This window comes from Micromys minutus (genome assembly GCF_963924665.1).
Source record: "Micromys minutus genome assembly, chromosome: 6".
NCBI classification, from domain to species: Eukaryota; Metazoa; Chordata; class Mammalia; order Rodentia; family Muridae; genus Micromys; species Micromys minutus.
The window spans coordinates 72,961,959-72,978,231 of NC_137975.1; the positions used below are offsets into that span (position 1 = coordinate 72,961,959).

Sequence of the window (16,273 nt, forward strand, 5' to 3'; positions counted from 1 at the left end):
AAAACAAAACAAAAAAACCCACCAAAATTTATATGGTCTTAGATAGGGGTTCACAAGTGTCCTAGCATTACCAAAAACAAGAAAGAAAGAAAGACAGACAGACAGACAGACAGACTTAGAATTGGCAGTCCCAAAGAAACAGGCAAACCATGTTAGGTTTGATGAAGACAGGCTAATTATTCAAATAAGAATATATGATCAGATGATAATAAACTATGGTGTGGTGAGCACTTGACCAAGGTTTGTACAGATTATTTTCTGTGTGCTTGCGTCCTTTGCTTTTCGTAATCAAACAGAAACATGACATTGTGGTTGTTTTGCAAAGGCCCCATAAGAAGACATATTTCTTTGAGGGCAAAGACTGTGCCTTTCTGTATCTTAATTCTGTTGTAAATGGTGGCATTCTTTCAAGGTTTTGTTTGTGTCCCCAAATTCTCCAGAAAACTGGCACAAGTGAGTTTGTCGAGTTGACTGACTGCAAAAGGAAATGATGCTTATAGTTGCAGGCAGAGCAGAGGGCCTCTGACCCTCTTCTGGGCTCAGAGTGTGCACTTCAGAGTCCCTAAGAGTCATTTTCTGTTACCAAGAATGAGCATTCAGGTGCGTTGAACGTTCGGAAGTTAGCTGTGAATGTAGACATCAAGCGGAGTCTGGAAATTCTCTTCTGCAGAATGTGTCCTTAGCTTTAATTGCTCCCTCGGAGTCTGAAGACGTGGGCAGTTGGATGAAGCCTTTGCTTGGCTATTATTTATAAACACGGAAGAGTGAGAGAATCCTACAGCCTATTAAATATAAACATTTTTCAACTGGCTCATAATGAAAACCCAAACCTACGGTAGCAGGAAGCTTTCTCACGTAAGCATGGGTGTGACCACCGGAGAAGGATGTCATCGCGTTGTTTCCGTAGTGTAGTGGTTATCACGTTCGCCTCACACGCGAAAGGTCCCCGGTTCGAAACCGGGCGGAAACAAGTTCCCTTTTTCTTGAATCAATTTTTGTTTAGATATTGAAAATACATTTCCGGGTGCTCTGAGACTTGCTCTCTCTGTTCAGCACGGTGCCCTCTACAGCTGAAGAAGATTCTACCCGCGATTCTCTGGGTCGACAGTTTAGCACTTGGACCGAGGTGCAAAGAGTTTTCGTTACTGGGCAAGGCAGCGTGGGAGAAGGGAGGTGGACGAGTGGCCTTGGAGTGAAGGTGGGGCGGAATACCGTTCCCAAAGTAACAACCACACAGCACCAGATGCAGAACAATCTTAACAGGTACTAGGTTTTTTTTTTTTTTTTTTTTTAACGTTAAAAAAGTTATTTATTTAAAATTATTCTATTTGGTAATCAGTTACATAAATGCTATCTTTTAACCCAAACAGGGCTGCTAATATGAACGTGACATAGAACAAATTGAACATTGGAGGATATAGGAAATTTCAGTATTTCTGTCTTCTGATTAAGAATTAATTAATCAAACAATTAATTAATTGTTTTAAAGGCAGAGTCTCACTATGTGGCCTCGGATGACCTAGAACTCACGATGTAGAACAGGCTGACTTGGTACTCACAGACATCCAACTACCTCTGCCTCTGGAATATTGGGATTAAAGATGTATATCTACATACCACAGGTTTTCTTACTTCTCTCCCTCTCCCTCTCCTCCCTCTCCCTCTCCTCCCCCTCCCTCTCTCCTCCTCTCCTCCCCCTCCCTCTCTCCTCCTCTCCTCCCCCTCCCTCTCTCCTCCTCTCCTCCCCCTCCCTCTCTCCTCCCCCTCCCTCTCTCCTCCTCTCCTCCCCCTCTAGTGCTGGGGAATCCAAAGCCTTGCCTATGTTAGGGGAACGTGGAACATCCTCAGCCTCGTGGTGAGCACAGTCAGTTCTGCCCCTCCCACGCCTATACCATCCTAGCTCATGGTGGCCATTGGTGTAATGAAACCACACCAACTCCTACAGGACTCAGGTCCTGAGTGTCGTGACCCTGTCTAAAATTCCTCTGCAGAACAGAACAGAACCAGCCGTGCTTGCTAATTTTCTGTATCATCTAAACTGAGTTGTGTTGTTCAGATACTTAGTCAAACATCGTATCAGATGCTTGGGGCACATTTAAACTGATGGACCTTTAGGAACAAGTATGCATGTGGGCGTCACATAGACAACAGCAGATGTGACCATCGAGGGGGATTCTGGGAAACTGGGTTCTTTCAGCAACTTTCTTTGCACTGAAATGGATCCGTTGGCTGAATCTATATCCTGCCAGCACCCTTCATCAGAATTTGGGTTTGACAAATCTCGTTTAAAATGTTATCGGATGACAGTGTTAAAACCATGGTGAGGGATGTGGTGAGGAGCAGTATCAGGTTAATGGGGCTAACGGACAGAGCACTGGTTTAGTGGCCAGTGTGATGGTGACAAGGCAGAGAGAGCCGAAATTGTGCGGGGGTGGGGGGGGGTGGGGGAGGTAAGGAACTCTGTACCATACTGAGGTGACAGTTTTAGGACATCCACGTTCTCTCTTGCTGAACTGACTTTGTAGACTTCTTTACTTGGAATGAATTTTATGAGGAAATACACAAGTGGGCCGGGGGTGGGGATTCAGATGTTTGGTTACAGTGTGACCACAGAACCTTTGCCCACCTCCACCATGTTGTGAGCTAGTTCCTTAAGACAAAAGTCTTTCTGGGTATGTGCACCTTTCACCAAATCACTATCATTTTAAATAATTCAGCTTCTTAAAAATACACACAGAGAGTAAGAGGTCAACAGCGTCTGTGATAACCATGAAGCAAGATCAAGGTCTTCTTTGGACACATTGCCAGTTCAAGACCAGCCTAGGACACAGGAGACTGAGAAAACCCAAAGCCAAACCAGAACAAAGCTAAAAACTCAAAGCAAACAAAACTCCTCAAACTCCAACAACAACGGGAAATGAGCGAGTAAACTCCGGTCCTTTAAGATAACCATTGATATGATTAAAATACCTTTATTCCTCTTAATAATAATGTATACAATTGAAATTTTTGAATGTACACAGTTTGGAAAATGAGTACCTTCTGACAATAAAGTCGCAGAACCCGTTTGGGAAGCTCCTCTCGCTACACCAGAGTCACCGTGACTCTGAGGCGGGTGTTGGGGTCTTTCTCAAGCTTCTACAGAGAGCAGACCGTGTCAAAAACAGATTCCCTCGCCGGTGACCATACCCTGGGTTGTTGGCTGTTCTGTATGGCCAGAGGCCTGCCTTTGGGCAGTGGCCAAAGCAAACATTACATCACTTGGGCGCCACCGTGCGTCCATGTGCGGTACTGCAGCCTATCGGTTGATTTCCGCGAGCAGAGTCTCAAGTCCTGGGCGCGACGGTGAAGGTGCAGCGCTGGGCCACGGGATCCCGCGACGGGCGGGGAGGCGAGCGACCCCCGGCTCCGACGCGCGAGCTCTCGGACGTTTTCCAGATTAGAATTCCCAGTCTGCGAGATTCCGTTTTCTGTGCAGAAGCAGAGTTGCTCACGCACGCACCAACGGTGGATGCTTATCTTTTTTTGCCTGTGTTTTAAAATAACAGCAATAAAAAAAATCGTCATATTTCATAGAAAAGGCCGACAGTCGTTACATATCATTAAGTATAGCTAACACAAGCCTCTTTACACCAGTTGGCCGGTTAGCTCAGTTGGTTAGAGCGTGGTGCTAATAACGCCAAGGTCGCGGGTTCGATCCCCGTACGGGCCAAGAGGTATCATTTTTCTTCCATTTAGTAACGGTGTCACATCTTTTAGCTGTTGCCTTCAGCCAAATCTAGTTTCACAAACTGTGTTAATCTTGAGATTATGTAAATCCTGACATATCTAAACTATCCTGTTTTCCGTATCCTAAATTCCGGCCCAGAATGAAACCTCACAAAGGGACTGTTTTGGTTAGGCTACCAAGGCTCCGAGGGAACCTCGAAAACCGTAGACAAAAAAACAAAAACAAAAACAAAAAACCAAAAAAAAAAAAAAAAAAAAAAAAAAAAAACCCAAAAAACCAACCAACCAACCAACAAACAAACAAACAAAAAACCCCCACCTAATATGGTTGCATTTATCTATATTTCCAATCAAGAAAGATCGGAGGTGCATGGTCCTCAGCTCTGGGAAGTGACGTCAGGGGGAGCAGAATCACTGCGAGACCTAGGTTTTTTTTTTTTTTTGTGGCACACACAGTAACAAAGGCAAGCCGGATTCCTCAGAATTCTAAAAGCACAGAATGTGCTTTAAGATGTAAGCTTCAGCCTACCCATTTTCTTGCTCTCAAAATGACTCCTTCCTCCAAACCAAATGGCTTATTCATTCCTTTATTAGGCATTGGTAGTTAAGAGCATCATTTGACTGAGGATGTTTGCGGCCTGAATTTCCGTGACGGATCTTGAAGCATCACAATGCTCGTCCAGGGCATATACTCAACCTTTCAAAGGACCAGCAAAACATTCACCCAGCACTTCGTTCTCCCCTTTCTCTCACACTCTGTCTGAGGCATTCGCCCTTTGGGGGCTTCTCTATGGTCAGCAGAACTCAATTCAGAGTGTGGTCACCTGTACCCGCGCCGTTCTCTACACATTTGGAGATGGTGAATTGTTCAAAGTACGAAAACACAACGGTAACCAGAGGCCCTGCTGGGATTCGAACCCAGGATCTCCTGTTTACTAGACAGGCGCTTTGACCAGCTAAGCCACAAGGCCTCTTCTGAGGCCAGGCTCAATTCTATGGTATTTATAAGGCTTATGCGAATACAGCATTTTCCTATGTTTACCTGACTTTGCAACGAAGGTATTGTTTCCAACTTCATATAAAAAGATATTAAGAAATATTTTTAAATGTAAGGTTTAAAATTGATTTCGAATCAAAAAAAAATTTTTTTAAAAATTTTATTTCAGGGTTCTTGCGTCCCCTAGCGGAAATATTGGATCTCCAGCACATTTCAACAATTTCATTCTCCTTTTTTCACAAAAGTTCTCCATTGGGCTTCAGTTCATCTTTTCCAGGTATTGGAGATATAACAATTAACAAAACAACAAAAATATATTTCACTATAGAGTCTTCATTTTACTAGGGGATTAAAAGGCGAGTTTTAAAAAGCTAACTACCCAGGCCCAGCCAAACAAAAACAAATAAAGCAAACCTTTTAACAAACAGGAGATATCAGAAATGGTCTGCCAACTCACTGTACCTGAGAAAATTCATTGTGCTCTATTCCCTCTGCTCGCTTGCTTTTCCTTCCTTCCTTCCTTCCTTCCTTCCTTCCTTCCTTCCTTCCTTCCTTCCTCCCTCCCTCCCTCCCTCCCTCCCTCCCTCCCTCCCTCCCTCCCTCCCTCCCTCCCTCCCTCCTTCGTTCCTTGTTTTATTTTCAAGACAGGGTTTCCTTGTAGCAGTTGCTGGCTGTCTTGGAAGTCCCTTTGTAGACCAGGCTGTGTTGGAACTCGCAGAGATCCTCTTGCTTCTGCCTCTTGAGTTCTGGGTTCAACTTGGGCACTCAGAGTATGGGTGATTTTAATTTTTTTTCTTTAAGATTAAGAACCACTGGCGTTCTCTTGTGTAGACCTAAAGAACTCCCAATAGCGTCATAAAATCGCCCCCCCGCCCCCCACGGGTGCTCACCACGATCATTGTCTGTCCCAGGGGTGAAACTAGAGCTTGTTCCGCAGCCTCCAGCTCCCTCCCGGCTCCTGTGGAGGCACCTTGCTGTGATCGTTAGGAAGCGTGGCTAACTTACCCCGTCTGTTTTTAAACAGCTTACACTCCCGCCAGGACTTTGTACTGTTCACGCCTGTCAACCCTTAAACTCAGCCCAACTACTCTGAAATGTTTAGTGATGTGTAATGTGCATAGTGACAAATGCGCATAGACTGAGAAAGCTCATTAATAAACACCTATATACACATACTGAAAAAGATTTCAGCCGTCTACTTATGGAGTTGGATTTCTTTTGTAGCGCTGGGGACTAGACTCGCGTGTGCAAGGCAGACGCTCTATCAGCTGAACGGGGCTCCCAGACATTTGGCTTTATGTTTTTTCAGAAGTCTGGTTCATTATCATCACGGCAGGAAGCATGGCAGCGTGCAGGCCAACCTGGTGCTGGAGAGAGCTGAGAGTTCTACATCCTGATCCCAAGGGAACTGGACACTGCCATACTAGGCCTTCCTTGAGCATAAGAGACCTCAAAGCTCGTCCCCAGTGACACACTTCCTCCAACAAGGCCACACCTCCCAACAGTGCCACTCCCTACGGGTAAAACATACACACAAGTCTGTGAGGCACGTTCCTGTTCAAACCACGGAAGCTTGCACCTTACACATGAAGTTTTCTCATTGTTCGTCTTTGTTCTTTGTGAGGCTGACACAGGTTTTCATGATGGGCACAGGGGTGTGTTTACATGTTCTAGTCTAGTGGACTGTGGGTTTCAGATTGGGTTATTTCGTGTGCTTGATCCAACTTTTCTGACTTTGTCATTACTGAACTGAACATCAGACCCTTGGTGACGATCAAGTTTATTTTTTCGTCCTCTTGGTTGAACCTTTAAAGTCACTGTAGCAGGAAAGGTTTCTCCATCCTGTCTCAGGGATACCATCGTTGGTTTCTACCCTCTTCCCTGAAAACTCTCCGAGAAAGCACCCAAACCTCTTCTAGAAACCCAGGGTCCAAATGTTCCAGCTAACTGCACGGTTTTGGCTTTTGTTAAACTGCTTGTTTCCCTGTGTAATTGTCAAGCAGGATGTAGGTTCCCTGTGTGTGTGTGTGTGTGTGTGTGTGTGTGTGTGTGCGCGCGCGCGCGCGCGCGCGTGTATTGTCTCTAAAAAAATCCCTGGACTATGCTTTCAGGGCTGCTCTGTGAGAAGTGATTTTCTTTATGCAGTTGCTGGTTGGCTTCATACAGACTTTCAATTTGAACTTTGGCCATGCTGAGTGAGTGGTCTCTGGGTTTTTATGCCATAATTCCATATAAGAGGACTGTTCTTTTTTTTTTTTTTTTCTATTGTGAGGTTAAAACAATGTTATCTACAAAAAAGAATATCTAGGTTTTAATTTTTAAGATATTGAGTCATATAGATAAATGCCTAAGGCTCTTTTTGTATTAAAAAGGAAACCAGCACTATAGGTTTTTCTGTTTTTTTTTTTTTTTTTTCTTCTTCAATATTGGGGATTGCACCCAGGGCCTCATTCCTGCTACTTAAAGTTTTCAGAACAGTAAGAAAATGGTAAAAACACTAAAGGATATCCACCCTGGGGGAAATGACACAGTCCCATTAGTAGTGAGTTTTTTGAAACCTAAAGCCTGTTAGGTAACAGTTATCTCTCCACAGACCAAATGCATTTCCACACCTCAGGAACTCTTCCCTAAACTCAAAGCCCTCTTTCCTCCAGTCCCTAAGTGAACAGAATTTCCTTTGTTCCTCGGGCTGCTGCTGGATCTCCCTTTCCAGCTTCTCTCATTGCACGTGGCTGGCGTTATTAAAAGACAAGAGAGCCCTTGAAGCCCTTCTCAGCAGTGACCCCTCCCCCCCAGGTCACACCAACTGCTTATAATTTTGTGAGCCTGGAATCTTCATTATTTCAACACACTGTCCAGGACTTGCTCTTTTTCCAAACTTTCTCCCCTCTAGGTTCAGGACTCAGAGCTTTACCTGATGAATACTTTGGGATTTAGAAGATTATCTGTCTCTCGGAATCCTGAAGTAAAGAACACATAAGTCAGGGCTATTTTAGCCCCAAGAATTGGGTAGGGAAAAATTAGAGCTTCAAATAAAATTACAAAGTCAGAAAACATGGTCTCGACATGAGAGATGAGGTGCTGTGTTCTCTCACTGATGTTACTGAAGACACAGCCCTGGGGAAATCTGATGCAGTTCTGCCCTGACACTACATGTCTTCTGCCACATGAGTTTATTATTATTTATATTTCATCAGAAACATCTCATTTACTTACAATTATGCTAATTATACATTTAAAATCTATTTATTTCTAATTTTAATTACTTTTAGTTTGCACTATTTTGTTAATTTTATTGTGTTAAAAACCTTTTACTTAATTATTTAATATTTATGTATATGTTTATTCTGATGGTATCATGGCTGCAATCTATGTCACAGGCTCCCCTCCTGATCCATACCTGTCCCTCGTTTTCAGACTTTCAGTCCTTACACTTTGACTATGCCTGCAGAAATAGAGCTGATTTATCATTAGTAGTGTACCTGGTACATTTTATGCTAAACTATCTCATATCTTTTCAATTTCCTTTTGACCAAATATCACTTTCACACTTGTTTCCCTAGCTGGAAGCAATTTCCATGTGAATAGATTTTCTAGGTTACATTATCCAGAGCTACTCTCAAAAGTGAACCACGTGGCCAAGGTGACCAGCGTTGAAAATTGGAAAAAGGTGAAATTTAGTAAACATTATCTCCTGCTGTAGTTAAAGTGGGGGGAAAAAGCAAAATCCCACCATCTCTTGTAGATTAATTAGACCTGTCAACTGTCTATGGTAGGCCATATTAACTTGAAATGAAGTCCCAGTATCCTAGACGGAAAAGCTTGTCCTACTGTGGGCTTCTGCGAGATTTGTCTGAAAAACAAAAACATTGAAAAGTTCAAGAAAACAGCTTATTAAAACCGAAATGAACGTCCAGAATGTCGAAAAACCTGGGAATGCCTAAGTACCACGCAGACAGCACGCTCACACTGGAGTGCAATTTATTCACCACGTGATTGCACTCAGTACTTAAATAATCCAACTAGTGGGCCTTAAACTGGGTGAACTGAAGGTTTGTCCACTTTCAAAAAGGAGATTTAAAGTTTGCGCACCAGCTCTTTCCCAGACGACGTGAGTGGCTCTGAAAAGAGCCTTTGGGAGATGTTAGAACCTTCTTCACTTGGCCTTGTGGTGGCTCTCGGTCTTCTTGGGCAGCAGCACGGCCTGGATGTTGGGCAGGACGCCGCCCTGCGCGATGGTGACGCGGCCCAGCAGCTTGTTGAGCTCCTCGTCGTTGCGGATGGCCAGCTGCAGGTGGCGCGGGATGATGCGCGTCTTCTTGTTGTCGCGGGCCGCGTTGCCCGCCAGCTCCAGGATCTCGGCCGTCAGGTATTCCAGCACGGCCGCCAGGTACACCGGGGCGCCGGCGCCCACGCGCTCCGAGTAGTTGCCCTTGCGGAGCAGCCGGTGCACGCGGCCCACGGGGAACTGCAGGCCGGCCCGGGACGAGCGGGTCTTGGCCTTGGCGCGAGCCTTGCCGCCCTGTTTGCCGCGTCCAGACATAGTGAAGAATAAACAGTACTTGATTACTGTACGGTGGAAACTGTCAAGAGCTTGGCTCTTATAGTTTTCTCTGGGCGCGAAAAAGGGCCCATGCGATTGGCTGACTCTCTTTTCTTCTAGACCAATGGGAAACATTCCTGTGCGCACTTCGATTGGACTAGAATTTTGGTGACGTCATGGAAGTCACGAACCAATCATAGGTGTGTATCTTTTTGCCTCATTTGAATAAGGACTCATCAAAATAGCCAGGGCCGGTAGCTTTCGCACTACAATTGTAGAGTTCCAGTCTCACTATGCCTGAGCCCGCGAAGTCCGCTCCCGCCCCGAAGAAGGGCTCCAAGAAGGCCGTGACCAAGGCGCAGAAGAAGGACGGCAAGAAGCGCAAGCGCAGCCGCAAGGAGAGCTACTCGGTGTACGTGTACAAGGTGCTGAAGCAAGTGCACCCCGACACGGGCATCTCGTCCAAGGCCATGGGCATCATGAACTCGTTCGTGAACGACATCTTCGAGCGCATCGCGGGCGAGGCGTCGCGCCTGGCGCATTACAACAAGCGCTCGACCATCACGTCCCGGGAGATCCAGACGGCCGTGCGCCTGCTGCTGCCCGGGGAGCTGGCCAAGCACGCGGTGTCCGAGGGCACCAAGGCGGTCACCAAGTACACCAGCGCTAAGTAAACTTCTTAACAGGGTTAACAACCAAAGGCTCTTTTCAGAGCCACTAAATTGTCAATATCAGAGCTGCAGACACAAGTTGCGTTCGAATAGGATCCTTAAAACCTTTTACACTCAAGATTCTCGTGGAAGGTGTAGTGTTTAATTCTAGAATAATACAAGGAATTGTTTGTCTTGGTCAGGGTGGCCCAGTTTTTTTGTCTTAAGTAAGCCACAGTGCACTTTGGGCAATAAGTGTTAACCAGTTATATTGTATCTTGGCCTAACTATTAAAATTAGACTAAGGCCGAGTATGTAAATTGAGCCCGGAGAGTGGCATATCGGAGCTTAATCCCGCCCCATCAGTCCGGTGGAACTTACAATGCGTGTGTTCTGGTACGTGGAAGTAGGATTTCAGAATTGTCCCGTTAGGATCCAGCTAGGTTGTCTTGCAAGATCCCGTCTCATTTAAAAAGTGAAGTGGAGGCTACTTAAAGCCAAACCAAACAAAACCAAGCCAACTGGGCCGGGCTGTGGTTGTGCGGCCTTTATTTGATCCCAGCAGTGAAGGGACAGCCATGTCTGTTCAAGGCCGGTCTAGTCTACAGAGCGAGTCTGCACAGCCAGGGCTGCACAGTGAAGTGTGTGGTGTGGAGACAGAGGGGACCTATGCGGGCAATTTACGGAAACGTAAACATTTTTGCCTCTCCCCCACTTAAGCTTTGAGGATAAACATACATATACCGAGCACACACAATGGGTTGCTTTCTCCTGTACTTAGAGGTGAGCAAGGTCAGACGGGAACATTTCAACATGTAGAACACGTTTACTAGGCATCCAAGTCTTTATTAGAAATTTGCCTGTTATGTTAATACTCTTAAAATATATCAACTGACACCTTTTGAGTTGAGCTTATCAACATTCCAAGATCTATCTATACAGAAAGGCCTATAGCATATAAACGCATTTAATCTTTACACACACACACACACACACACACACACACACACACACACATATATATATATATATATATATATATATATATATTTAGTGCTGGAAAGAATTTAGGATATAAAGAAAACGATTTTCAAAGCAAAGAGCAAGGGTGGAGGTAATTGGAGAAGGGCTCTGTCACAAGTAAAGAGGGGATGGTGTAAAGTGAGCTAGTTCTAGTGTTTCCCAACAAGTGCAATCTTCTCCAATCTGGCCCTTTACTTTTAACCACAGCAAAGTCTTTATAACCCTTAGGCAGACATCAGGTGGCTGATGGGAGAGACCACCAGTGCAGTGTACTGTCTATTGCAATTTCATGAGAGACACTCAAGAGAAATAACGCTTGCATGTTTCTTCAGTTAGTATTGCAGTTTTCTACTAGTCAGGGTTTTTTTGTTTTGTTTTGTTTTGTTTTTGTTTTTGAGAGAGGCTCTTGCTATGTAGTTCTGGCTGCTCTGGGATTCATTATGAAACAAGCTCTGGGCTCCTGCCATTTGAGAGTCTGGATTATAAACCTCTGCCACCCATCCAAGCATCTGATAAATACGACTTTTTTTCCTTTTCTTTTCTTTTTTAGAATGATGATGGATTCGACCTTCAGGTTTATTAGTCTTGGATTAAGCTTTTCAACTCCCCAAATTCTCAATAGGATCCCGATGTTATTAACTCTAGGTTGGTAAGCCAGTTTTCAAAACTATATCATTTTGACTTTACAAAGTTTATTTTATTTTTCTCTGAAATTCTGAAAATGCACCATTTAAATAGAAACGGTGGGGTGGAAGTAAGGCCTTCCTTAGCGTTCATGGTTATTGTCCTTTCCTTCCTCCTGGATATCATTTTGGAGAGAACAGAATTAAAAGCTGGGATGAGTCAGAGGTAAGATCAGTGCTCATAAACAGCAAAATTAATGCACAAAGCTTAAATAATTCGGTCAAAATTATGAAAAGCAGGACAAGATTCCAGTACAAGGGTCCAGGACCGATTTCTTTCCCTCATTACCTGTTTGTCATTTCCTCTGTCCTCAGCTACATATATCTCACTTAACTTTGGATAAAGCAAGATTTTAATTGTATTATAATTGAATTATTAAAAAGTTGCATTTGCTACATTAATGCCGCTTACGAGAATTGAGTTTGTGTGGTGGTGACACATGCCTTTAATCCCGGCACTTGGGAGACAGAGGTAGATGGATCTTTGGCTAGCCTGGTCTAGCCTGGTCTATAGAGTGAGTTCAAAGACAGCCAGGGCTACACAGAGAAACCCTGTCTCAGAAATCTAAAAACTGAATCAAAACCCAAAAACTAACACCACCACCACCACCTGTTGTAAGACCCCGAGGAGTCTTAGCTCAGGAGCTCGACTCAACAGAACATAATTAGACAATAGACCACTGTAATAACAAGAGGTTTTTATTCTGTGTACATGGGGTTGCTCATCCTCGAAGGAAGAGTCAACCCCGATCTCAAAAAGCATACATCTTTCATACTTTTTTGTGAGGGGGGTGAACTACTATCTTACCATTGGTCAGCAGTATAATTTTCAGAAAGAGGAGAGGAAGCAGGAAGGAAAAGGGGGAGAAACTTTGGCAGTAGTGTTGTTGTTGACAATTTGCATTCTCCTTGGAATTCAGTACAGGGAGGGGGAGGGGAGCTGTTCCTAAAGCAGTCATTTTGTTTTGTCTTAACTCAGCTTGGTCAGTATAGCTTGACCTGTCCACTAAAACTTTGTTTTTACATTTTCAGAACCTTGTTTATATATTTCAAAACTTTGAGGGGTTTGTTCTTGTTTTGTTTCTTAGAATTGGGTGATTAGGGCATGAGTTAATTATAACATGCGTCAGGACCCTATCTAGGGGCTTTCTAGAGGGTCAGGTGGCTATCAGTCAGTATATTCTGGGGTTTTTCTGAGAATTAATCTAGACCATTGTTTTTATTTGTCAGGCACAGGCGGGATCTCATAGCCTTGGAATGACTGAAAAATCTGAGTCTGACTTTAACAATTTCTGTGTCTTTAGGGTCTCCTATTCTAAGAGTGAGGTGTTTTAGAAAAGTCTCAGAGCCCCAGAAAACCTTGTTTTTTACATCACACCATCACCACACCACCAAAGAATTTGATTTTGTATTAGGAGTCTATGACCTAGGACAGTTGTTGCTTTGCTCGAGGGTGACCTTTGGACATTCTAGTCAGTGTTTCAGTCCCATCCTGAGGAAAGAATCTCATTTCAAGAGCCCTAATGGTGACTGTCTATAAGATTTATGAAGCTGTTTGGCATTTTATTGCTCCACAGGTCCTAAGGGACCTTTCTCCTCCTCTGCGTCTGTTACATTTTTCGTAGATGATGAGATTATTGGGTGGGTCTGGAGGCATTTCAGCTGGGATTACAGTCTGATGAAATGAAGTAGTACACTCCTTGGTTGGATGCAGGGTTTGGATTAGGATACCCTGCACCCCAGTCCCCGCTGCTGCCCTTTAAAAAAAAAAAAAAACAAGTAAATGAAGTTTCTGGGGGATTTGGTAGAAAACTGCAAAATTTGAGCTGAAATGGGAGAAAGGTCTTTAGTAAAAGTTTCGAGGTTGAAATTCTCATTTGGTGAAGGTTCCGATTCAGAGTGAGGAGCTCTTGGCCACTCCCATGTCCCTGCACCGGTGTTTCTTTGTCTTGCCTCAGTGTGAGATATGAATAAAACCTGTTTTATGAATGCAAGTAGAGAAAAATTAAATGCTCCCAAAATTTTCTATGGCTTATCCCCACATTTGCATTTAGAGCACAAGTCCAGTTCCTCTAGGTTCCCTTATACAGTTTCTAACTCGTTCGTTAGCAGGCACATCTCTAACAAGGCAAAAAAAGAAGTGACAGCGATTTTAATGTTCCATATGATCCACGCTATATGAAGAATGTTTTCTGTGTGTAAATCATTTAAGTAGACTTTGCACTTTTTCCCAAGTGTTTGAGATACAGTGTCTATATTATATTTTTATAGTGCATCCAGTGTCTAGATCTGTATTCTGATTGTTTTGTTTTGTTTTGTGGTGTTTGGGACAAGGTCTCAGACCTTTACTGACTGGCTTCGGAGTTACGGGTGTCTGCCTGCCTCTACTTCTTCTGATCCGTTCCAGATGTTTTGAGTTTTCCAGTGAGATTCAGATTATGTAGCTAAATTGTTTGTTCTGAACGTTAATATTAATCAGTTGATTGAATCTAGCACTTAGATGAAAACTAACACAAATAAAACACAATTAAGCATTCACTTTCTCAGTCACATGCCACATCGTCTTTGTTTAAAAAGCTACACAAGGCAGCCAGGTGTGGTGGCACACACCTTTAAAACCTTGGGAAGTTTACTTATATGAGAGTTCCTGGACAGCCAGTGTTACCAAAACAAAAACAAAGACTAATATTTGACATTCAAAGAGCAGAGGTGACTTCAAAACATTAGGGCAGGATTCAAATTTCTTCTGAAATAACCAACTACACCTTCCTAAGGGAGTCGGTGGTCAGTAAAATGGGATTGTGCATAAAAAAACGGGGTAAGGAACTATAGTGTTGTTCTTAACCAAATAAATATACATAAAGGATAAACATGTCTTTCTCTGGCAAGCTCCTCACAACCCTGAAAGAATGGGAAAAACCAAACAAAAAAACAATTTCCACTGGCGCAGTGACTGCCAACTGTCCCAAATTCTCCATTCTAAGACAGTATACTACCATTACTAGCTCTGATGATCTATATAGTTAATGAAGACACTAATAAACATAGAAGTGTATGGTGGTGATCAAATTCCCTGTAATCCCAACTACTCTTATCCTTGAGACAGGAGTCTTAGTGCAGTCCTCGTTTTAGAATTTGATGTACAGATCAGTCTGGACCTGTGTCTGCTTGCTGAAAACTAAATGGATGCACACCACCCAGCGATTTCTGTAATCAGAACTATGGAGACTGAAACAGGATTTAAGTCTCAGGTTCACCATGATAGCATTAAAAAAAACAAACAAAAAAAAAAACTATTGCATTGTTTAGTATGTAAGCAACCCAGTATTACAAATCTGCACCATGGCCAAACAGGTTCAGTCTTTCCTCCCGGCCTTTCATCCCTAAAGCAGAGGTAGTGGCTGGGAAAGGGCCCAAGACTGTTGGTATTTCCTTAAAACCCAGCAGTTCAAAAGTGCGTGCTATGAACAGAATTCAAACTTTAAACAAGCCTAACATGAAAAGTAGTTTAGCTCTTTTGTTGGTTGGGTGGTGGTGGCCCTAAAAAGGGCCTTTAATACATGAAAAGTGAGAGAACCTGAGCAACTTAACCGCCGAAGCCGTAGAGGGTGCGGCCCTGGCGCTTGAGCGCGTAGACCACGTCCATGGCGGTGACGGTCTTGCGCTTGGCGTGCTCCGTGTAGGTGACGGCGTCGCGGATCACGTTCTCCAGGAACACCTTCAGCACCCCGCGGGTCTCCTCGTAGATCAGGCCGGAGATGCGCTTCACTCCTCCGCGCCGGGCCAGGCGGCGGATGGCGGGCTTGGTGATGCCCTGGATGTTGTCGCGCAGGACTTTGCGGTGGCGCTTGGCGCCGCCTTTGCCCAGGCCTTTCCCGCCCTTGCCGCGACCAGACATGATGCGATAACACGAAAGCTAACCTGATCTAATGAGAAACAGGTAGCTCCTCCGAGAAAGCAGTTCCTATTTATAGGGAACCTGCGGACCGGAGTGAAAACAGGAAGCGGCAGGCGGAAGTGCCAGCTGCCGGGGGGAGGGGCGCTCAGCGGCTCAGGAGCACAGCGGATCATTCATAGACTTACACCTTTTAAAATGTGGCGCATTCTTCTTAAACAAGAAGATTAAAAAAAAAAAAAAAAAAAAAAATCAAGAGAAGAAAATCAAACGGTGTAGAATATAGGTGGAAAGGAAGCAATCTCGTAATTTCCCCCTTATTTACGTTTTTCCTTTTAGCTCCTTGTATTGGACGTCATCTTACTTGTGATATCTTTTAATCAATCAAGTATCGAGAAAAAAAAATCACTAAATGGGTCACACAGCTAAAAAATTCTACAGTATGTTTTAGTATGGGCACCATCTAAACTGCTGTTATTCAGTTATTTTGTGAGAGTTGCTGTGCAGACCAGGCTGGTCTCGAACTTCAAGACTTGCCTGGATCTGCCTCCCCAAAGCTAGGATTAGGCTTGCTAGGATTAACCACATGGTTCAATACTTAAACAGGCCCCGAAATTTTAGCACAGGAAAACTAAGGTAACAGGAGGGTTACAAATACTGAAGGAATCCCACTTAGAAGTCTCAAGGATTTTATGATGTATTTGTCTGAGGTTTGCTTATGTCAAGGCTTAAATGTAACATGGGAGGTAGGGG

The 16,273-nt window shown here is 43.9% G+C and overlaps 3 protein-coding genes across 3 annotated transcripts; 1 reads left to right on the plus strand and 2 right to left on the minus strand.

The window, feature by feature from the left end:
- Positions 1–8,882: 8,882 nt before the first annotated feature.
- On the minus strand, positions 8,883–9,269 carry LOC308421442 (histone H2A type 1-H; the record flags this gene model as incomplete). Its single annotated transcript, XM_080917816.1, has 1 exon — positions 8,883–9,269. The coding sequence occupies one exon, from the start codon at positions 9,267–9,269 to the stop codon at positions 8,883–8,885; it is 387 nt and encodes a 128-aa protein (XP_080773942.1).
- A 293-nt stretch (positions 9,270–9,562) lies between these two features.
- On the plus strand, positions 9,563–9,943 carry LOC308421963 (histone H2B type 1-K; the record flags this gene model as incomplete). The annotated part of the gene is made up of 1 exon (XM_080918460.1): positions 9,563–9,943. One exon carries the CDS (start codon positions 9,563–9,565, stop codon positions 9,941–9,943), a length of 381 nt encoding a protein of 126 aa, XP_080774586.1.
- A 2,605-nt stretch (positions 9,944–12,548) lies between these two features.
- On the minus strand, positions 12,549–15,546 carry LOC308421291 (histone H4). Its single transcript, XM_080917607.1, has 2 exons — positions 15,203–15,546; positions 12,549–13,382 (listed from the first exon to the last, which is right to left on the minus strand). Exon 1 carries the CDS (start codon positions 15,521–15,523, stop codon positions 15,212–15,214), a length of 312 nt encoding a protein of 103 aa, XP_080773733.1. The 5' UTR covers positions 15,524–15,546; the 3' UTR covers positions 12,549–13,382; positions 15,203–15,211.
- Between the last annotated feature and the right edge of the window lie 727 nt (positions 15,547–16,273).

Excerpts from the sequence above, each read along its gene's own strand:
- LOC308421291 (XM_080917607.1), bottom strand. The coding sequence starts at position 15,523 with ATGTCTGGTCGCGGCAAGGGCGGGAAAGGCCTGGGCAAAGGCGGCGCC.